The sequence below is a fragment of the Pelobates fuscus genome, chromosome 10 (genome assembly GCF_036172605.1).
Source record: "Pelobates fuscus isolate aPelFus1 chromosome 10, aPelFus1.pri, whole genome shotgun sequence".
Lineage (NCBI taxonomy): Eukaryota > Metazoa > Chordata > Amphibia > Anura > Pelobatidae > Pelobates > Pelobates fuscus.
Window position 1 is genome coordinate 22,613,727 of NC_086326.1, and position 24,868 is coordinate 22,638,594.

At 39.4% G+C, this 24,868-nt stretch overlaps 1 protein-coding gene across 2 annotated transcripts in view; it reads right to left on the reverse strand.

Moving 5' to 3' along the window:
• LOC134574932 (alpha-2-macroglobulin-like protein 1) overlaps positions 1 to 20,111 on the reverse strand; it is a 113,264-nt gene extending 93,153 nt beyond the window's left edge. The window contains exons 1-8 of one of the 2 annotated variants that reach the window (XM_063433999.1): positions 20,034 to 20,111; positions 17,721 to 17,910; positions 15,447 to 15,606; positions 12,390 to 12,442; positions 11,664 to 11,684; positions 10,694 to 10,850; positions 10,376 to 10,460; positions 9,780 to 9,918 (exon numbers count right to left, since the gene is read on the reverse strand). In XM_063433999.1, coding sequence (XP_063290069.1) covers positions 9,780 to 9,918; positions 10,376 to 10,460; positions 10,694 to 10,850; positions 11,664 to 11,684; positions 12,390 to 12,442; positions 15,447 to 15,606; positions 17,721 to 17,910; positions 20,034 to 20,101 — 873 coding nt within the window. In that variant the 5' untranslated portion in view covers positions 20,102 to 20,111. Of the gene's footprint in view, positions 1 to 9,779; positions 9,919 to 10,375; positions 10,461 to 10,693; positions 10,851 to 11,663; positions 11,685 to 12,389; positions 12,443 to 15,446; positions 15,607 to 17,720; positions 17,935 to 20,033 lie in introns of both variants that reach the window. The other variant, XM_063433998.1, reaches the window with a different exon arrangement.
• Between the last annotated feature and the right edge of the window lie 4,757 nt (positions 20,112 to 24,868).

Here is a 24,868-nt window from a genome sequence, read left to right on the forward strand (position 1 = left end):
CCTTGGGCGTCTTCTTTAAGAAATAGTATGCCTTTTTGGGGTAATTGGAAAAAGCAGCCTGCTAACATATTTAAAAATAGAATACGGACCCATTAAAACTCTCCATGTAAATTCACACTTAAAAACCTGAACTTATCACATCTCTTTCACAGCACTGTAACTTTACAAAATAGTGTCTGGGTCATATATTGGGCATATTGTTTTACTCAGAAGAGGTAACTGAGCATACTTAGGGGGAATTTATGACAGTGGCACTTATCAAATGTAAGAAATACCCAGCGAAAATGCAACATGTATGTAAAAAATTATTTTTATTTTTTCCTCAGCACAAAATTTGAAATAAATTGGTGAAAACATGGTGGCAAGTTAAGGTATAATATATGCCTAATAACATACCCTTGGGTGTCTGCTTTCTCAAATGGAAGGCCTTTATGGGGTTATTTGAACAGTCAAATGGCTATAATGCCACAAATTCAGACATATGACCATCTATGAAAATTCCAACTATAGAAACTGAAATAGCATGGTCTCCTATATGGCACTGTAGCTTCACAGAATAGGGGCAAAGGTATACAATGGGGGTATCGTTGTACTCAGCAGATGTAGCTGAACACAATATGGGGTTCTGTACAGGGATAGCACACACTAGATTTACGAAATACACATTACAAAAACCTTGTTATATGTGAATATGCCAAAATAGAGAAAAAACACAATTTTACTCCAATATTTAGCAGAGATTGGCGGTGAAATGGCTACGCAAAAAGTGTCAAACTAACCTTAGGTAAATAGCCTGTGATGTCTACTTTATATAAATATATACTTTTGTGTGGCAATTTTGTTTCCTGTAATGGGTATTAAACTTCCAAGACAAACATACCAACTTCTAAAATTGTTTCACATTGAAATTTTATTTTAGACCTTGTAGTTTGTGACCTGTAACTTTCAAAATAAACTGAAATCCTACACATATTATGTACTTTGTAAATCAAGACACATAAATTAATTGATTTTTGAATTACTTTTCCTAAGCTGTACATATTATGCACACATTATTATTGCCAAAACTTGGGGAAAAAAGTTTTTTTTTTTTTGTTTTTTCCACATTATTTTACATTTTTTTTTAATAAATGAGAATTTATACATGTATAGGTCACATCAAATTAAAGCCCTTGTTGTTGTCTAAAAAACGGTATATAATATGTGTTGGTACAATAAATGAGAGAGATGCAAATTGCAGTTGAACACAAACAGCAAAAAATGCAAAAATTGCTTGTGTCCTTAAGGGTATGTCCAGCTTCTGAAGCTGTGTCCTTAAGGGGTTAATCAGGCATTGTTTTTCTACAAGTATACAAACAATGTTTGTACTTTGGCCCATGTTTACTCTTTATACCTAACATGCATGGTCAGGAACTTGCAACATAGCTAAAACTAAGTAAACCAAATCAACTGCATCCAGCAGTAAAGCTATCTTGGCATATCTCATTGGCAATTTTCATTCTCAAAACTGCCTTCCAATATTACCATGCCAAATACCAGATGACCAAACAAATGACCAGTTTGCCAAACAAAAAGATGCCACAGGCATTAACCACTGTGGCATATATGTATGGTGCCAATAGAGTTCATTTTCCTGTTAGTACAGTTAAGGAAAAAGTTTAGAGAGAGTTGTTGGGTGAAGTAGCTGGGAAGATTTAGTGACACAGCTGTTGCTGGGGACCAGAGCTGGCTGAGAATTGGTTGCTGGCCGCAAGCCAGCGAAGCACCGGAAGCCAGGTAAGAATTAAAGGTGGCAGTGCAAGCCCAATCCCTGTCAGCTGTTAGTAGGACAGAAGAAGCACGTACGGACCTCCAGCACCTCACCTATTCCAGCCGCAACATGTCCTCAGAAGACCTGATGTACCATCTGGAAGAAATCCTGGTTGAGAGATTGCTTAATTTCAGCACCACGGGCTTTCAATGTTGACAGGGAGCCACCGGTAGCAGCACCCTACTCTGCAGAGTGTTCCCGACATCTGACGGAGGTTCCGGCAGCATGGCGTACACAGCCGGAAAGTGGCACGCTTATATGCGTTACAACTGGGGAAGAGCACCACCTGCTGAGGAAAAAAAGCGTATGCACGCCAGTGAAAAAATTGCCTCCAGAAGTTAGTCACAGCTCCTGGAAAGAAGAGAAGGTGTAAAAGAAGTCTGCCCTCCTTCCCTGTAACTGTTGTGGGTCAGGGTAGAGTAGAGGGCTGGACTAAAGTCATCCTGTTGAGGATTGAAGAAAGTTTGGATGATGGGAGTTAGTGTCAAGGAAGAGCTGGTACTTCAGGCGGTGAGTATGAACGCAACTCTGCTAAACTGGTTAAGATTAGTGAAGCTTTGGCAGCGGTGACTGGAATGGTAAAGGGTTTTGCAGAAAAAATGTCCAGCTTGGGGTAGTGGGAGTAGTAAGATCTAAAAAAGGATTTATTAACAAATATTTTAAAAAAGCTCTGCTTTACTGTTTTTAAAGAATTTTGGCAGAATGGCATGGTTTACCTATGATGAACTTTTAAGACAAACTGGCTGTCCACTCTTCCCTGAAATTGGTAATGATGGATGTTGGTCTTTGGCTGAATCTGATGCTGCCTCAAAGATTGTCGGTTAAACCAGCGACTAAAGTTGTCACGTCTAGCACAGTAGGAGCGATGAAAAGGTCTATGTTGGACATTCAATGAAGGGCATTGTAAATGGCCCACTACATGTAGATTTAAGCATGAGTGCTCATACTGTGGCGGAAATCTTTCAGCCTTTTGCTGCTTTAAAAGAATTGCAGCAGGATCCAGTCAGGGAAAAGACCAGTTTCAAAAAGGCATGGACGCCAGAGCAGCTGGAAAGGCTTCGTCCTTATCTTCAGGTGTACCCAAACAGGGAGAGAGCTAAGTTATTGCTTCAATGTTTTGCAGAAGGTTTTAAGATTCCAATGTTTTCCGGTTCAGGTTGTTCAGTTGTTAATAATTTAAAATCTGTTTTGCAGGATGTTGAATCCGTCAGCAAGACATTGCAAAAGGAGTTAAAATGTAATAGCGGGTCCTTTTGAGCACCCTTCTTTTGCTAATTTTCACCTTTCTCCTCTAGGTTTAATTAAAAAAAAAAAAAAAAAGATCTTACCCTTCTGGTGCGTCATTAAACGACGAATTTGACAAGGATACATGCTCAGTGTCCTATGCATATTTTGATGATGCATTCAGATGGGTATGTGAATTTGGACAGGGTGCACTGATGGCTAAAGTGAACATTGAGTCGGAATTTAGGCTATTGCCAGTGCATCCGGAAGGTTTCAATTCATTGGGTTTTTTATTCCTTGGAAACCAATGGGTGGCTCCATTTCCTGATTTTATTTTGAAGCCTTTTCTTCATTCTTGAAATGGGTTGTTAATGCTGAGACCCGTTTATGTTCTATTGTACATTATCTGGATGATGTTTTGTTCATTGGTCCTAGTTCCGGTTCAGAATGTGTTATGTTGTTAGAGGTTTTCTGTAATTTAGCCAAATGGTTTGGTATTCTGTTAGCAGTGGAGAAGACAGTGGGGCCAGTGACGTGTATTCAATTCTTAGGGATAACAATTGACTCTGTTGCCTTTAAGTGTAAACTGCCGGCAGAAAACATTTCTAAGTTCAAATAAAAAATTGGTTTATTTTTAGCAAGCTGTAAAGCAGTTTCATTAGTTATTAGGCCTATTATCATTTGCAGGTCGTATTATGCCTATAGGATGAATTTTATTTTTTTATTTTATTTTTTGTAAGCGATTGGCTTTGGCTTGTGTAAAAAAGAAATTGGTTCACTGTTTCGTAAGGATTTCTGCAGAAATGAAAAAAGGTTTGAAAGTGTGGGATCAATTCCTAAAAGAATACAATGGCTTTTCATTCTTGCAAACGGAATTTCAGGATGATGAAGCTTAAGAATTATTTGTGGATGCTGCATGGTCAGTTGGTTTTGGCATATTCTGGAACAAAAAATGGGCCTTTGCGTAGTGGCCAGATGAATTAGTGGAGCAAGGGTTAACTAAGAATGTAACCCTGCTGAAACTGTTAGGAATTGTATCAGCCATTTTGGCATGGGGTGAGGAACTGCAGAATAAACAAATTGTGTTCCACTGTGACAATAAGTCAGTGGTACAGGTCAATAATTCCATGCATTCTAAATGTTGCTTTGTTATTAATTTGTTGCGAAATCCAATATTGTTATGTTTTAAAAAATATATATTTGGGTGAAGGCTATGCATATTTCGGGTATTGAGAATAAAATAGCTATTTCTCGTTTTCAGCTCAGCGCTTTCAGGAGTTTAGTGCCGGATGCAGAGGAAGAGAGCGTGGAATTACCAAAACGCCTTTGGCAATTAATCTGGGAAGAGCCGGGCAATTTCTCATGAAAGCACTTGCACAGGGCACATGGAGTGCATATGTGTCAGCATGGAATGAATGGTATAATTCCATGAACTAATCCGAGTTGATCCAGTAGGTGGTAATATAGAAGCTGCCTTCTCTTTTGTGGTTCAATGTATTAACAATGATATATCTAAAAATGCCATCTCCAGAAGCTTAGCAGGTGTAACATATTTTTTGCGACTTTTAGGTAAGCTAGTAGTAGTGAATGCATTTGTGATGAAACGGTTGTTAAAAGGTTATTCAGTGTTAGGAGATTTGCTTGATGTTTTAAACAGGGTTTGTTATTCACAATTTGAAGAATATTTGTTTTCAGCAACCTTTTCTTTAGCCTTTTTTTGCAGGATTTAGGATCAGTGAGTCAGGTTTACAGTTTAAGAATGTGATTAAGGGATTCACAGGTAGATATTTGGTTACAATCTTCAAAAAACGATCAAATGGGTGAAGGCAGATGGATTCATTTGTCAAGTATCAAGGAAGGTAGAGTTTGCCCAGTGGCTATATTGTGTGCTTATTTAGCTGTCCGCTCTGTGGTACCTGCTGGTGTATATCTCTCCTCTAACACGGTTTCAATTCCAGAGGGTTTTGCAGTTATGTTTCGAAAGGCTTGGTTATAAAGGCAAATTTACCACTCATTCCTTCAGAATTCAGGTAGCAACTGAAGTGGCGAAATTAGGTTTTGTTGCAGATGGAATTAAGAAGATTTGGAGGTGGGAGTCAAACTGTTTTAAGTTATATGTGCGAAATGACATGATGTAATGTTTGTTTTTCCTCCTTTCACTCTTTGATTATTTTCTTCAGGTATTGTAACAAATCTTTGGGTTGTAGGTCATTCCTTTGTAAAACGGGCCATGCAAAGAGCACGAGCAAGGATATGTGGACTGAATTTGGACTTCAATCGTGATGACGTCGCAATATATTGGAAAGGTGTAGGTGGTCTGCAAATTCATCAGTTAATGGAGCTCATATTAGAGTGTGCATCAACTTGGCCTGCTCCAGATATTTTAATAATTTATATGGGGGGGTAATGATATAGATGTTGTCAGATCCATGCAGTTATTATGTGAGGTTAAAAATGTTTATTTGGAATTGAGAAAGTTATTTCCTTACACCATTCTAGTTTGGTCAGAGATGGTCCAGCGCTGGAGATGGTTAATGAATCGAGAGTTAAAAGCACTGTAGAGAGTGCGTAGACAGTTGAATTTGGCAATGTCAAGATTTTTGCCATGGCTGGGCGGGTTTACTTATAGGCATTTAGAATTAGATCATAATGAATAGGGCCTGCTTAGTAAGGACCAGATTCATTTGTCAAATATCGATCTAGATATTTTTAATCTGGATCTGCAAAACATGATAGAAAAGGCCTTGGCTGTGGGGGGCCTCAGCTGGAATAGTTCTACCCCAGCTGAGGCGGTGGGGCAAACTCATCCTCTGGTTCGAGTTCTGAGGAAGGATATGTGTTAAATGGTTGTATACAGGGCCGGCCTTAGGGGTGTGCAAGCTGTGCGGCCGCACAGTGCACCATGGAGCAGGGGGCGCCATGCCACCGACACAGCTCACACATTCCTGACTGCCCGGGTGGAGGAATTTATTATTCTCCACCCGGGATTAAAAAACAAAACAAAAGTATTGCGGTGGGGACTGGGCTTAGCGTGCGGTGGGGGCAGTGCTAAATGATGTTGGGGCGGGGCTAGATGTGCTGGACCGGGCAATTGCTGCATGGGAAGCAGGAAGGAGTCCCTGCTTCCCCCAAATACTGCCTAGCTCATGGAAAAAAATAAACTTTCTGTGTTTATTGTGTGGTCTAAGTTATCATTGCAAAATATTGCCTACCATACATTAGCACAATAGTTTATTATTATTTTATGTTAACACTACTATTTATCAAATGTATTCACCGCAAAGATGTTACCAGAAATCCTGTGTATATTTATTCTACCTCTTAAAGTAACACTCCAAACACCATAGCCACTATATTGCTTTAGCACAATCACAAGGTAAGTATTTAACTCATTTGCAAATGTTTTGGCAGCTGGGCACAAGTCACAGCCTCCAAGAGAGCTGGAAGCAAACATAAGCAAATGTTTTGAGTTCTTACACTGAAAGGGTGCCATGTTCTCCTGGTGCCATGACCACTGCATATCTCCCAACATTTCAAACAAACAAAGAGGGACATTCTCATTTTTAAGGTGTCAGTGAGGTTGTGACCAAAGGCGGGGCTGTTCTGAAAAATGCTAGGTGACTTTTGAATAACAAGTTATGCAACTAAAATCCAATTTAGAATAAGAACAAATCATCTTATTTGCACAAACTGGTTAAACTTAAACCAATTTATTGAAGTTTAAAAACACATTACTTGGAGTATTATTGCTGTGGAACCCTATTACACATATTTAGACACACCAACAATATTGAGCTCCTAGAAAAGAGGGACATTAGGATATAAACGAGGGAGAGATGAGTTTGGGCCCAAAATGGGGACTGTAACTCCTAAATAGGGACACTTGGGAGGTATGCCACTGTGGTGGTTATGGTGCTTGGAGTATACTATGGCATCACATACAAAATTGCTGTGTCATTGCTTTAGACATCAAAAACAGGGACAGAGCTTGACGCTGAGACGGACCAGACGCATTTCTAACAGCTCCCACTAGCCGACACAATCTGGCCAAATTCAACAAAAAATCGCAGACATCCAGCATTATAATCACTGGATCTGGACTCGTGGACCCCTGCTGCATTGATCAATGCCCTTTTTACACACCCCAAAGCAAACCACACGAAAGCGCAAAGCCAGGGCCTACTTCACGCCGGTGCATCCTGACCTTGTACAGTGTCTGTGCAGAGCTTCCCTGCAGACACCCAGGAATGATCCACTCCTCCTAAACCAACTATGGGGATGCGTAGATCACTCCTACATAATGCACATGCTAAGATGGCGACCGCGGAGGGCCTAGACATTCCACTTACCCCTTCATCTCGGGCTCCTCACCAGTAGCAGGCTACAGAGGAGGTCATGCAGACACCTGTCACGGTGGAAAACCGGAGCTCTGATCCAGCCACTAAACAAGATCTCCAAAATATGCTGCAGGAGATCCAGAGGCTCCTAACTGCAGACCTGTCTGCCTTAAACACCAACATACAACAGGTCACTGAGAAAGTGACATCCACTGTGGAGGAGGTCAAAGGGATTCAAGGCGAACTATCCTCTATGAAATAATACATATGCCAGCTGCAGGGTACTTAACGAGTCCTCACACTGCAATTATCTGTACAGGAAAAACGATACTGCCATGTCAAGATACAAGGTGTCCCCTGTACAGTGACTAGAGAGGAATTGCCACACTACGCAATGCGTCTTTTAGCCTCCATATTACAACCTGCGGTAACAAAAAAATAAATCACCATCGCTGGTATTTATCGCCTTCCTGTGCTGGCTAAATCCACCACCGTAGGAGATGTAATCCTCCATTGCGCCCTGTCTCAGGACAAAAGTCAGATCATAGCAGCAGTGAGGGGCAAGACTCCCCTTAATTTCAAGGACTCTTATATATTTTTTTTTCTACCAAAACCTGACTAAAGCTACCTTACAATGGAGAAAATCATTTAGCTTCTTCACAACGAACCTGCGCTCAGCAGGGGTCATCTACAGGTGGGGGACACCGTTAACCCTCCTCAAAACTCATAATGTGATGACACATAAACTAACCTCAAAAGCGGAAATACCTGCGCCGATATCAACACTAGGCCTCACAGATGTTTGTACCGTGAACCAGACAGGAGAATCTACAAGCTACCTGACCAGTGCTGTGGATACTGCCAACCACCAACCTTGATGGTTGGCCACACAGATTCTCTGCCTCCATGTTGTATCAGTTTATTTTTGTACGGTTTAATTTCTTGTTTTTAAGTTATGTTTAAGAGAGAGTTTTGGTCAACCCCGAGCAAGTTCCTAAGATAGGCCTCCAACCCTATTGCAGGAGGAAAATGTCCAGCATCGGACCAAAACCTAACATCCCACTACTCATCACGAAAACTCTCCACCCCTTGACACCTCCATGGTCAGGGGTAACCCCTCTCTGGAGCAGCTCACACTTTCAACAGGCAAATAGCTCCTTCTACTGAATTAACTGATAACAGAACACCTACTCCTATGACCCTAACACTCATAACAACCTCTCTATACCCCAGGTAGGGTAATGTGTCTATACGCTCTTAGTCAAGGCACCAATAAATGTGATTCACCACAGCATTACCCTTCCCGGAATAAAAGCTCTGTATCAGTACTCTATCTTGCATAGGATGGCACTTCTGATACTGTAAGAAATGCCATACAACTGTTCAACTACTTCCTCTATAGAATTATTAATGTTGTTTATATTTTTTTCTTTAAAAAAAGTCCACATTTTAGTTACTTCATATATGCTACATGCACTGTAATCATATAATTGTCACGCTATTGTATTCCTAATACATGTCTATAACTTATTGCACGACAAAATAGCGAATTTAAAAAAAAAAAGAATTAAAAAAACATGTACACCTCCAAAATTAAGTACAAAATATTTATTGTATAAAAATATATATAAAAGTATATACACTACTGGGACTTATAAAAGAAGATTGAATAGAACATGGAGACAAGCACTGGAGGAAGGCTGTTAGCCGAAACGTGTCTACTTGCATCTATAACATTTGTTACTTGTTATTTTATGTGATTTTTTTTTCACTCTGGGCTACTATATCAATAGGGGTAAGTGGAACTCCAATTTTGTTATATGTTACATTATTGATTGTTTTGGGTTCCTCCCCATAGTGCCCAGTAGTGTATATACTTTTATATATATTTTTATACAATAAATATTTTGTACTTAATTTTGGAGTCTCATCTACTTGAATCATCTGGATCACTAGCCAGTACTTGGCACCCCTGAGCCTGATTTACAGAGCCTGGTACGGCTCTGGAGCATGTGAGTGAGAGTCATATGTTCATTTACTTTCCATCAGTCATTATACAGTTTTCACTATGTTGTTTTTTATTTCTTTCTTGTCTTAGTCCATATCCCAATCAAGCTCTACGCTGTCTGTATTACAGTCAAGTTGTATATTGGTAATATTACTCATTTTTTGCTGTGACCACGCTGGGGAGGTGTATACACTGGTACATGTTTTTTTTTATTCTATTACTATAATCTGGTGCACAAGGGAAGCACTAGGGTACTGGTTACACCATTTATTGTATATACAAAACTTTCATAATTTCAGTGAAGCGCCTACTCACTATTTTTAATTTTTTTTTTTTTTTTTTTTTTAAATGACGTCAGAAACAGTAAGGCAAAATTCTTCATGCTGCAGTTATATTTTACCTGCACATTGTATATATATTGACACTCAGAGTGTTTAGTTTCATCATCCTCATGATCATCATCACCTTCTAGTGGGTTGACTAAAAGCTCACAGACGTAGATTTTAAGATATCCCTTAACTGGCTTCCCAAAAGTGTACCTGGAGAGAAATGTGACAGTAATAATAGGAATTGCCAGCACTAGACACTAGCATTGTCTTTACATTAAAGCTAGTCTTGCATTCATGTTTTTGGGTAAACACAATTTCTAAAGAATATCTCTCCTATCTAATGATTTGGTATGAGTGATGTTACTAAGTTGCACATGTTACCATATGCTTGCTGAGTTGGTGCCAAAAATGTGTGCACTTAGAAATACATTTTATATCTAGAAATCGCATTGGGTGAAAAATCTACTGGTGTTAATTGTTCTATGGGTTAGATAAACATTCCTAGCCTCCAGAATTAGTAAATAAATATAAACTTGTATGACTTAGTGATGTATATGCAAAACACTCTTTAGCAAGAGTGTTGATGTACTCTTGACACACTTTGTATCTCAATTACCCATGTACCTCTTTAGCCATGAAGATATATAAGACCTACTGTTACCCTTACCTTCCACAAATTTCCAAACTAAAGGATTCGTCACTTGCAACAATTTTCCAGGGCAAATTAATTTTGAGTTCAATCTTCTGTGGAACTAAAGTAAAAAGATATGAGATTATGAGGATGAAAATAATATGATAGACACAACTTTATATCATGCCCACACACACATATGCCATCTTTATAGTTATGATTGATTCCGTTGCAATATTTTGTTCCAAATACTTTTGTAAGTAGAAAATTCTTGCAAAATGTTCCTTAACTCCTTAATTCTGATCACATTTCAGTAGATCTTTTAAAACACATATTCTTAGTTCAGATACTCACTAAATTTTGCCACAGAAAATATGCTTGATTTCTGTTTGGGAATATTAATTGTATAATCTCCAAATTCCAGATCTTCTGATAGTTGGAAAGAAAAGTCTGAAATTCCACTCTTGGGTGAGATATCACGCCACTGGCCAATTCGGTTATATTTTGGATCCTGTGGGCAAATAAAGAGGAGATAACAACAGTGAGAGAGTGACGTGTAAAAATTCATTTTAAGGTATTCATCCTAGTAAAATGCATTAATGTCTAATGAATTGATTATGACATTTTATTCCATTCTGACCATTTATAAAGAACAAAATCGTCCAAAAACCTTTACATGAAATAAGTTAGGATTCAGATGATTCGGTTAACCATGAACAAACCACATTTCAGAATTAACCAAATTCCAGAATTGATTCTTTTGATTTTCAGGTATTTTACTCTGACAGATACTTTATAGCAAACTGATACACTAAGCCAGTAAACTAACATCTTCTGGCTTTTGAAGTTCTGCAGAAATGGTTTAGCAGATGGTTTAGCTGGCATGAAAGTTGAGTCAGAGCCCTGTGGGATGCAGGTAAGAGGCAAACCATAACAAACCTCATCTCAGACTAAAATATGTAGATAGTTAAACATTTTAACTAATAATTTTTTTAATGTAACTCTTATTGACAGAAAAGTAAATACAGTAGTACTGCAAAAAATGTTAAGAAAATACTAAACCAAAAATTATTCATTATAAAAGCGGTCACAAACATGATATTAAAATGTATTGATCAAGAAAATTAGCTATCACTGCTTTTTCAACACCAAGACTGAATAAAAATGTCATACGTGCATTGTGAGAGACAATAAATCACATGATAAAAAGTGCATTTGACAGATTTTTTATATTTTGCACATATTTTCAGTCATCCCAAGGTGGGATATGATTGGTTATCTCTAATTCATACATAACGAGGAATAGTGTTTATAGTATTCTTACCATAATCTCTACCAGTGGCAACTAGAAGAAAAAGGGGAAAAAAATGATGAAATATATGTAGAATAATGGGATTAAGGTTATGCATAATGAGATATTCTGAAAAAATATTTCAAATGTAGAGCAACTGGCCGGGGTATTTCAATGGAAAACAATTATTTACAAAAAATTCCTTTCTCTCCATTTCCAGTTTTATATGGTGAAGCTCTTTCAGTACTCTACCTTGCAGAGTAGGATTCTGATATGTTTGTCTTAATTCTAAATTCACTTTTGAATTTCAAATGTAAGGCAAAATAGCTCAACTGGAAAAGTCTCCATGTCGCCTATGCTTCCTGTTTGACTATTTTGGTCTAAAATTTTAAATTCACTTTGAATTCCCAATTCTCACTTTAGTGAACAAATCTGTTGCTAGTCTCACTAGCTGCGGACAGTTTTCTTTCTGGCTGTCCTTCTTAACCTGCAGTATCCAATAAAACAGCTGTGCACGTGATCAGAAAGCACAACTTGAGTTTCTACAAGTTGTCCAAGAAACTCTATAAGAGTTGAGGGTATGAACAGAGAGCTGAGAAGTCATCTAATAAGCTCCTGTTGGCTGAATTAATGTTCTTGAATGATCATAGCTCAAGGTTATTGATGTAATGTGTGGGGATTTGCACACAAAATAAAGATAAATAATCTAGATGGTGCATTAAACAAATAGGTCAGATTTATGAACGTAATGAAACTCACCTTTTCATTCAGAGCATTAAAATCCCTATCAAGAGTTACGATCCGGAAATGTACTGAAAACAAAAAGGACAAACAGAGATTAAGTAACCAAAGTATACTGTTTGCCTAATATTTGGGCTCTACATTATAACATGCATTTGTAGAATAAACTCATAAACCCTGCATTTATTGCCATTAATATTAGCCAGAGGCAATTGTATGACTCTCTTTGTTTTGAACCAAACATTGTTTATACACTTCATACATAGATACACAGACTGTCCTTGCTATACCCACACATTCCACATTCTACATTATATCCTTCAGTTCTGTATTCTAGAGGCTTTCTATGGCTTTCGAAAGACAATGCTAGACTAGACTTGTGATTGTTAATTTTTCATTCAATGCATGACATATAGCTAGTATATTATATAATAACATGCTGACTACCTCTTTATAACGCATAGAAACTGTATTTTATGCTGTCCGACCCCGATCTAAACCCACATTCTACAATGAAAATTGTTAAAAAAAAAAAAAAAAAGAGCTATACTTACAGTTTGACTATTTTGGTCTAAAATTTAAAATTCACTTTTAATGTGCAATGAATGCCCAACAGTTTTCGCTTTTGTAAAAAAAAACTCTTGTTTTATAACACATCCATATATACATAGGCGTGCGCACGGGGTGTGCCGGGTGTGCCTGGGCACACCCTAATCCCCGCGGCACACCCATGCATTGAGACCGGCAGGGGAGATCTCAGGATCTCCCCTGCCGGCTCATGCAGAGCCGGCGCTATCCGAGCGCCGGCTCTGCTCTCAGCCTCCACTCACAGGCAGTGAGGGAGGCAGGAGAGGACCGGCGGAGCTATTGCCAGCAGCTCCGCCGGGCTCCTCTCGCGAGATCTGAGCGTTGCCGCGGCAACGCTCAGATCTCGCGTGAGTGAACTCCAGCCCTGCGGGGCTGGAGTTCACTCTCCACTGGACCACCAGGGATGGATGGCAGCAGCAGGATCCCCCCTCCCAGGCATAAGGTAAGAAGGGAGGGGGGATAACTGATCTGCCCCCACCTCCACTGGACCACCAGGGACAAGGAACAAGAATCCCCCCTCCCCACATAAAGTAAGAAGGGAGGGGGGATATTAAGTAATGTACCCCCACCTCCACCCCCCACAATCACCCACACACACACACACACACACATACACAGCACATACACAGCACCCACAGACATACACAGCACCCACACACAGCACCCACAGACATACACAGCACCCACAGACATACACAGCACCCACAGACATACACAGCACACCCACAGACATACACAGCACACCCACAGACATACACAGCACACCCACAGACATACACAGCACACCCACAGACATACACAGCACACCCACAGACATATACAGCACCCACAGACATATACAGCACCCACAGACATACACAGCACACCCACAGACATACACAGCACCCACAGACATACACAGCACCCACAGACATACACAGCACCCACAGACATACACAGCACACCCACAGACATACACAGCACACCCACAGACATACACAGCACACCCACAGACATACACAGCACACCCACAGACATACACAGCACACCCACAGACATACACAGCACCCACAGACATACACAGCACCCACAGACATACACAGCACCCACAGACATACAGCACCCACAGACACACAGCACCCACAGACACACAGCACCCACACACATACAGCACCCACATACGGCACCCACACACATACAGCACCCACATACGGCACCCACACACATACAGCACCCACACACACATACAGCACCCACACACACAGCACCCTCACAAACACAAACAGCACCCTGACACACAGTACATTTACAGCACCCTCACAAGTGCACACACGCGCACACACACACACACACACACACACAAACAGCACCCTGACACACAGTACATTCACAGCACCCTCACAAGCACGCACACACAAACACCCTCACCCACATAGTACACTACCAGCACACACACATCACACTAACAGCACCCTCACACAGCACACACACAGCTTTGTGTGTGTGTGTATATATATATATATACATACATATACATATATATATATATACACGCCGCGTGTGCTTGTGCTTGAGGGTGCACACCCTAATGCAATAGGCTGCGCACGCCTATGCATATATATATATATTTGTACTGATAATTACCAAGTTAAAGGATACTCTAAGCACCAAAACCATGTATTTAAGTGGTTGTGGTGCAAACACCCTGTCTCTTTTTGTGCAATGTAAAACAATTTTATTTCAGGGATATAACAATGATCTGAATTTGGCCATAAACACTTCTCTAGTAGCTGACAGTCACTAGTTACACTTCCTCAATGAAGACCTTTATTGAAAACAAATTCTTCAAAAAAGTCTTTACTTTTGGCACTACCGAATCTCGTGAATACCTCTCACTGCATTGCATTCTCTATGACAGCAGAGCCTTGGACAGAAGATCAACTGTTAAGATGATCTCAGAAGAGGAGGAGTGGCTGCCCAGCAGAGCCTCCCAATGGTGGACGAGATCATAATCTAAAAGTAAGACATGCTTTATTTTTAATGTTTATTACTCCTTTAATCTCCTGGCAGTTAGATTCCAGGGTTTCTAGGCAATACCCATGTATTTTTTTCTAACTCACCAACTAACCCACGCCCTTCTTGGCCATTCCCATAACCATAACCAGTCATTTGTGAAATATACAATAAATTGTTGATGTGTTCCGGGAACATTTTATTGTGTGACAATACATTACATATACATATTCACTATTTTAATTTTAGGCCTCTTTAAAAAGCATTATGCATTTCATGTTTTAAATTACTCTTCCACTTTTTCATTCTCAAAAATAACTCAGTAGTAAAAGGCTTAACTATCACTCAATTACCACCTTTTATATGCCAAAGGCCCTTGTTGTACAAAGCAAATACAGAATTCTGGTGTATAACCTATGGTTCATGATGTCTAAAGAACAAAGTCTATTGTATGAGCCCCTAAATATATGAGCATATATAAGATAAGAATATTACCAGCCTGCCCTGGTGTGTAAATATATTTATCTGTCTGGATGATGTATGAATTATAGGTTTTAACAATCGAAACGGTCTTGGTCCTGTTGATTTTGAGACCGTCTGCCTCTCCTGATATTTTGAAATTCCACTTCTCATATTTTGTGCTTGTAGCAGGGACCTGATAAAAAAAAAAAACACAAAATCAATTTAATGTTAAGTTTTCTGGTTGTTTTGCTAGGGTAGGGAGAAAGAAATAACACCTATTAATTAAATAATTTAAGATTTGTATATTTTATATAGTATACAGTGTATTTGTGCAGTTCTTTGATGCATGATATGGTTTACAACAAGTATTTCTTATAATTTTGCAAAATCCCTGTGAAAGGTCATATGAGAATTCTGACACAATTTAATTGAATATGGAAAATATACAATACTATTTATTGATTATAACATATGAAGATTTAGAAATATAAAAGATAATCATATAAAATAACTATCCCAGAAGGGGGCAGAGCCAAACTGTGGTAGTGAGTGGTCTCAGATTTCTGGGGCTTAAAATAGTCAATTTCCACAACCTAAATAACACCTTTTACATCCAGGGGACGCCCTTAACTAACCCAATGAAAATGGGTCCAAAATCTAAAACCGAGGCCGGACAAACCTGGAGCAGGGCTCACAATAGGAGACATGTGGCGGCAGGCGCTTGGTGCAACAGGGCCCAAGATGGCTCCCCTAGGGGACTGCTCTGATTTTTCGAATGACCAATCCCTCAAGGCAGTGGATGAGGGAATGTCTATCCCATGGCAGAATCCAACCACACAGCAGCAGAACTTGGTGGACCTGGCCTCCTCTCTGTTGACAAAAGCTATGCTCCAAGAAATGCTGGTGGACCTCAAGAGGAGTATCTCGGCAGATGTGGCTACAATCTGCTTAACCAGCTGCCTGTAAGAGCTGGAAAACACCTGCACTAAGAATACACAGGACATACACTCGCTCCAACAGGCGGTACAGGACTTACAGCGGCAAAACCTGATCTATGAATGCCATTTTGCGACCCAAGACGACTCACGGAGCTGGACCACCATGAAGGTACGGGAAGTCTCTGAAGACATATTGGAGGCTGAACTGCCACATTTAGTTAGGAGTCTGCTGGGTGCCCTGCTGCAACAGAGACAGGCCAAGGCCATGTCACCAGAAGGGATCTTCAGTGTCCCCAAGCCAAGTGTTCTTCGGTGTCCCATGGCACACACGGGACCTGGTGATTCAGTTTAAGAGTGGGACTGATAGGGCACTCCCTACCATTTTGAAAATATGCCACTTACCTTCTACACCGATCTATCTGGAGGCACCCTGGCCTGGCAGAGGTCTCTCAGACCACTTACTGTGCTCCTGCAAAGCCACACTATCCGATATCAATGGTGCTTATCTCGCACAGTCATAGTGCTCCAGGAGGATACAGCTCATGCCGTTACTGACCTCCAGGAAGCCAAGGCCCTTCTACAAACCCTGGGACTGCCACAAGATTCCCTTGACCAGAACAGACAAGCTACAACGCAGCAGACGACATGGTTCGCGAAGCGGATCACCCCATTTGTCCCCCGACAACCCACTCAAGAGCCATATGCAGCAGTCACTACTTGAGGACCAGCTGGAGAACTCACCCCTACAGTACCAGGAGACACCCTGGACACCAATAAGCTTGTTTATGTTTTATAGTAATTTAGTTATATGGTTCTGCTTCCACAGACCTCCGAAACCAAGTCTCATTAGTCTAGGCCAGTTTAAACTACACTTACCCCAACCAGAGCAGTGTTCTCCAACCCAGTCCTCATGGACCACCAACAGTCCAGTTTTTGTCAGTATCTCCATTGGAATAAAACAGGGAAATACATAAATCCTGGACTGTTGGTGCTCTATAAGGACTGGGTTAAGGACCACTGGGTAAGTGTGCCTGCCTTATCCCAATCTCAATGAGTTGTACTACTGCTCATTGGAAAGTATCGATCGCGTGCAGCACAGTCTCCCCTTTTTCATCTTTCCACAACTTTTTAGAAGACCACACTTTGATTAATCTCCTCCATGTGCCTAAAACTACCTTGACCCTTATCTCTTGTGTCATTTTGTATCATTATATAATGTTCACTTGTTTTACCAGGGCTTTCAGCTACTTCTTTTCCTATACATCCAACTTGTCTTGTTGCAACTACTTGTCTGTTAGTCCACCCATTGTACAGCACTGTGGAATTTGTTGGCATTTTATAAATAATAATTTCTACAGATTAATCTCACCTGGAAAGAGTAACATTGGAAAAAAATAGGTCCATCTATTTTGTCTTCGGTAACCAGTTCAACACTGTCAGAATTGCCATTGTTCATTTCAATTTTAAAGTTTACCGGACCTTTTAGGTGGTAGAAGACAACACATGTTTTCTCAGTGGAGGGATATGACAGCTGGGATGGGACTATGACCACATAGTGACTGCAAACACATGAAGAAGACAAACTGAAATAGTTAATTATAATTTAAATAGAAATATTCGGTGAATACCATTGTAGTATACTATTCTTGTGTCCATAAATTCTTTAAGGAGCTTAATCGGTGGTTGAGAAATCTTAGAAGTATCAAACAACTTCAGCCATACTTGGGAAAACACATAATTATTTAGTTATAACAATTTCAGATTTTTCAACAATTAGTTTAAAGTTCTTTTTATTTCTTCAACCTTGTTAAAAGAAGAAATAGTTTTATAAAATAAAACGGGCCTGTAAAAATATATTTATAATTGATTCTTTTTTAATAAAGTTATACATATATTATTGTTTGATTCATATTATAAATAAATACTTAATGTATATGTACATGTCTTTTCTTCTGGTAAAATTAATGAAATTGGGTCAAATACATAGACATGTTCTTCAGTATGTCATTCAATTTATAAAGCATACATTATTAACCCCCTCCAGCCTTAACCAGGCGAGGCACCCCAAAGCACAAGATTACATATATTTCTGTGAGTGCATATCTACGGAGCACATTTCATTGTATTTTGATATACTTCACTATGTGCTGTTTGTTTATCCCTTTTATAAATGCATGGCTGAATCCTATAATTGTATGAATATTTCCTGATAAGAGGGGTGATGAATTGGGAAAACCACATGGGAAGCTGGATCATTTAAACAAAAGTTAAGTCCCACTTTGTGTGGTATGTGTTACACATTTGAATTAGGTGACACAAAGGAGATTAAACAGCAGCACTGTACTACTGTTTATTTATATTAAAACATAAAAAGACAACGCTTGACAGAACCAACAGATCCCTGTATAACACATACAGATAACCGTATAGTATTAATCTACATGCTGCTAAACCAGTATGCATACTCTTTGATGCTGGACCTACATCCAAGAACAATTTTCATACAAAGCCTTTAACAGTTCAAACCGCATGAAATTTCCTCTCTAATATACAAACATTGCCCTTCTCGTTCCCTTCATCCTGCCAATATTCTTCTCTTGTTCTCTGTTCACTCCACCTCTGACAATTGTCATCTATGGAACTTTTCAATGGCTGCACGATTCCTAATGACATATCCTACCTCATCCTATTAGACATTCTCCTTACCTCCAGTCCTTTAAGAAATCAGTACCCCCCCCCCCCCCATATTCAGGAAAGTCTAGCCAAACCTAGGTCGAGCAGCAAAAACAAATTGCCATTCCCTCCAAAAAATCTATATTCAGTATTTGAAAAAAAAAATCATTAAAAAAAAAATCATTAAAGTAATGTAAAGATATAAAAAAGTGTTACTGAAGCTGAAAATAAGTCAGAAGAGATTGTAAGATGGATAAAAGTAAAAGATGGTAATATAATATCTTGCATTGTGAATGGTATTTTTCTCTTTCCACATTTTATTTTATTTATTTACTTTTTGTTTGTTTGTTGTGTTTTTTCTGTAATTTGAAAAAGTGAAATAAAGATTTAAACATGAAAAAAAAAAATCATTAATGCAATCAAGTTTAACAAAAATCTAGAAGTACATTTGATCACAGTTGTCCTTTAAGATTTGCTTTCTCACAAGAAGAAGCCAAAAAGTTGAGGAATTGAGTTTTTCATGAATTTTTTCAGTGGATAGAAAAAACACTTGTCAGAGTTTTGCATGAGATCCCTTGTGTCTAATGTTTATGTATGTTATTGACATTGTTTGTTATTGCCATTTTGCATCCTTCTCAAACTGCATGGCACAAATCCATTATGGGAGCCATGCCCAATAGTTTTGCTCACTTCTCTCCTGAAATAAATGCAAAATAAAAAAAAAGGTGCAGATATCTGAACATGTTATTAGCCATTATACAACCCATTGCTGGCTAATAGGCAAATATTATCACTGCTTCTCAACTCAGTCCTCGATGAAAACCAACAAATGTATGTATGCAATTTCTTTCCAACTCTTTTACACTAGGGACACTGGCAAAGCCAAGATTGTTGGTGCTCTTTGAGAACTTTGTTAGAAAGCACTGCATTAGACCAAATCACCAGCTTACATTCTAAAATGTGTTGTAAATGTGATATAAAAGAGGTAAATGAACGAGTTAGATCTTACGGTTCAGACGTTTCCTCAGCTGCTGAGCAAAAGATGAACAAAGAGGCAAACACAAGAAGAAGTTGCATATTGGCTCTCACGTCCGCGATTTATGTTGCTAATCTGAAAACTGCATTCCCTTTTTATATCATCAAGGACTTATTTGAACCTTTCTTTCACAATGACCATTGCACTATACTGACACTTGGCTGTATGTCAGCACAGGTTCCTAACCTCTTATTTACTGATACATCTGATTGCGTGCCACACTCCCCCACCAAATATGTGTCATTTACTCTTGAAATCAATGTTTAAATCTAGCATCCTGAAATACAGGATTAATCCCTTAACAGTTGACAGTTTGTTCTTGAGGGTTTTATTTTGTACAGACGAAAATACTCGAACTGCTGGAGTGACCCAGGCTGGTCGAGTATACAACTGGATATGATAGGAAAAATAAATAAAGTAAATATAATCTAGTAGAAACACCAATAAATAATAGTGAAAAAACTTGCCTTAATGGCTCACCTCTATGTACATCAAATGATACCTATGTACCTACAGAGCTCCAATTATTGCTAACTGGCTAATGACTTTATTAAGTAGAAAAATGGTCAGGTCCAGAGCTAGGGGCACAGAGAGTAGGTATAAGCCGTATGACTAACATAGGTATCTGGGGTACAGTCACGAGCGTATAGCTTAAACGGTTCTTGACCGTGTAGCTGGTAAATAGTCTCTAATACTTGGTAATTAGTATGTACGCAGTATCTGAGCTGCAATACTCTAAGTAGTAGACCAACTGGCAAATGGGGTAGCATACAGGAATTCCTTACATAAAATATATTAAGGAATCTAGCGTATGGGGGAAAAAAATACTAGTGTCCCCCTAAATCTATAGCAATGTACCTGTAACGCTAAACAAATAATGGTTGCAGTATATACATTGGAAACCCCAAGTGCTGATTCTGTGAGAAATGCTCAACAGATAACTAAAAGTGACCAGACCCCAAGTACAAAAGAGAGGTGAAAGAGACAAAGATTAGAGTGGCTCCATGTGCATAACCATACTTAGAGTGTTGGTTGCCTACACATGGTGATAGATAGCCCTAGGTGAAATAAAGTGAATGAAAAGAGCCCATAGAGCCCGACGCGCGTTTCGGTGCTTACTTAGATGCACCTTCGTCAGGGGCTAATTTGAGACTGGTTCATAGTCTCCTTTTGTATGTATTCAGGTCCCAGCCAAAAGCCGACTGACCAATAGGACAGCCGATATCGAGCGCCAAAAAAGCCACGTGGGCATATGTAAATGCCCTGGATTGGATCAACCAATCAAAAGCCTTGTATTCTGACGTTTTTCCGACGTTTTTTCCTTTCCCCAGTTCGTTAACCCCATGTGTGCCGAGAGGGATTCATCCGTACAGGCTGCTAATGTACCAAGAGGCTAGTGGAATTGTAGCGGTTTAGCTTGGCTACATTTCCCTCATAAAGTATCACTGTTAGCTCACTTGGATGTCTTACAGCAGAACTGCTACGGATTTAGCCGTACTTGAGGCAATGTATCTGTTTAGAACATCGGCATATGGTAATTTGCTGGTCGCTTTCAGCCAATCATAAGCTGTATGTTCAGTCATCATTCCGTCCGAGTGTTAACCCTTTGGGTGTTACAAGAGGATCGGGTGATTGTAATGTATTGCCCAAATGGAGCTATAGTGGCTTAGAAACGCCACTGTTTAAAGATCCAATATCGGGTGTAATTGACTCAGATATTCCTTGCCGGTTCCAGAGCAGCCTAGTGGGTAGAATACTGTTCGTTCGGTTAGTGGTGAAACCGTGTGGACCAACCAAGTACATTAAAGGTGTACTGTTTCACCCTGAGTTACTGTGTAATTATTCTTGAGCCCTCACTTGTTCATGGGGGGGGGGGGGGGGATGTTAGCATTCACCCCTCTAGTCATGAATGGGGAAGGGGCTATATAGTACAGATTCCAGTCACACTAATAAATACCTTCTGTATGAGTAACACCACTGGAGTGTCCATTAAGGTGTTTCTCCACCAGTGAAGCGGTTCCTATTTTTTGGACCCATCCTCACAGGTGGAACTTTTGCTATTTTTATTTTGTACATTTGCTGTGTATTTGTCTTGCTGTACAGTCCTGCTTTAAAGCATCCAAAACAAGTCTATTAAAAATATCCATACATATTTCATATAATTTTCTAAATAACTGATCCTGACATGCAGCTGTGCAACTGGGCATTAACTGTCAATCACAGCATAGGGCATCTGTGATTGACTGTTACAGTGATCTTATGGCATTTGGCAGTCATTAAGGCTACTACTGGACAGCCTCATGAGAGAAGTTGCCCATTAATAGTAATCACAGACAGTGATCATGACGTGTACTGTTCTTTTTTTGAAATTTGACAATTTGTATTTTATTTATAAGGAACATAGGGAGGGGAAAAGATACAATGAACAAAAGGAAGGGGGAGGGGGAAGGCGAAGGAAAGGACATCCAAATATCTTATGTCTTTACAATGCAATAAAAGCCCAGTTATCCAAACTAATAGAGAATAATCTAGCGCTTAATACTCAGTCTCCGTATGGCCTTTCTCAGTATACACAGATATAAATTGCAAATTTCTATCTATTTCGAGCGTTTCCTTCAAGATACAGCTCGATTTAGTGCTAACCTCGTCTTAAATCACAGTAAGTTGAGTAACCTCTTTATTATACATTCATGCTTCACCCTATATAGGGTGTACCGATCTCCACTTGTCCCAAGCATCCCATGCCATTTTTCTGCTTTGAATAGGTGGATATATGCTTATGAAGCAGCGCTTGTAAAGCCTCTGTTCATACATCTCAAAATATATTTTCTGAATCGTGGGTATGTTTGAGGTCTTCCAGGCTCGTGCAGTAAGGCTTAACGGGGGATCCTCAAATGTCTGAGATTGATAGGCACAGTGATCGCTGAAGAAGGCTTTTTCTACATTACCTACGTTACCAATCAATGCTTGTCATTTTAGCACTGCAGCTGCAAACATTACAGTTTCAGAGAAACTACAATGTTTGCATTGCTCGCCTAAGCTTGCCACTAGTGGCTGTCTACCAGAATACAGTTTTGTATTCTTAAAACTATAGTATTCCTTTAAGGACTAAGCAAACCACACAGATATTTCAATATTAGAAGTTCCATTCTAATAATATATTTATTATAAGGATTATAGGGTGCAATGTCTAATATTATGGTAAAATAGTAGTTCACAATAAAAAAAAGTTGTTTTGACATAATTCAAGATTTATTCAAATCATTTTCAATTTCATATTACTACAATTAATCCTTATTTTTGTTTAGTATTTACACTTTTCTTTTTTTTTAATTTCGTATTATTAAAATGTAAGCCTATAGAAAATTAATTGCATACTTAAAGGGACCCTCCAGTGCCAGGAAAACAGCTGTTTTCCTGGCACTGCAGGACACTGCAGTGCCCCTCTCCCTCCAATCCCCCATCCCATGTTGATGAAGGGGTTAAAACCCCTTCAGTGACTTACCTGAATCCAGCGCCAATGTCCCTCAGCGCTGGGTCAGGTTCTGCCCACGCTCCTCCCCCACCAACGTCAATGCTTTAAAACACTTTTTGTGTTCAAAGAACACGGAAGTCCCTCTAGTGGCTGTCTAGTAGACAGCCACTAGAGGAGGACACAACCCTGCAAGGTAATTATTGCAGTTTATAAAGGCTGCAATAATTACACTTTCAGGGTTAAGGGTGGTGGGAGTTGACACCCAGACCTCTCCAATGGGCAAAAGTGGTCTGTGTGCCTGGAGTGTCCCTTTAACAAAAAATAAAAAAATAAAACTAAACAAAACAAGGATCACAATAATTTGTTCACTCACAGCATGAGTCATGATGTCCCTGGCACAGGATAAATGTTTCACTAGTTTACACCCCTAGTTGGGAAACCTGCATATCCACTGACCTGATGAACCACCCAAATGTGAGGATAATGCCAAATGAGAAAGTCAGCATTAGTGACTCATAGCAGAGGTTATGTGAGACCACTCTAACTGTCAATAATTAATTGTAATCCAAACATGCTACAGTTTCACCCCTTTATCGCTGTATTTTGGAGAACACATTAAAAATGTAGTTTTATAGGTGTATTTAATACGGCAATTTATTTTTGGTGTTGAATACAAAAATAACAATAATAAAAACATTCTATTAACAACTAATATATACACAAAAATAGTCCCCTTTGAAGACTTACATCAACATAAGATCCAGTGCCCAATAACAGTAAAACCTCAGATACAAATAATTTAAAGGCACACTATAGTAACCAGAACAACTACAGCTTAATGTAGTTGTTCTGGTGAGTATAAACATTCTCTTCAGACATTTTTTTTTAAAGAAAACAAGGAACACAAAAATGTGTTCACCCAATAATGAGTCATTCAGAGAAAAGGCGGTGTTTATATTGCCCTCTAGGGATTAGTGATGTTGCGAACACAAAATTTTCGGTTCGCGAACGGCGGACACGAACTTCCGCAAACTGGGCGAACCGCCATTGACTTCAATGGGCAGGCGAATTTTAAAACCCACAGGGACTCTTTCTGGCCACAATAGTGATGGAAAAGTTGTTTCAAGGGGACTAACACCTGTACTGTAGCATGCCGGAGGGGGATCCATGGCAAAACTCCCATGGAAAATTACACAGTTGATGCAGAGTCTGGTTTTAATCCATAAAGGGCATAAATCACCTAACATTCCTAAATCACAATGGATATGGATTGACACCTGACATATGACATATTGACACCTTGACATATGGATTGACATCTGTCCTCAGAGAC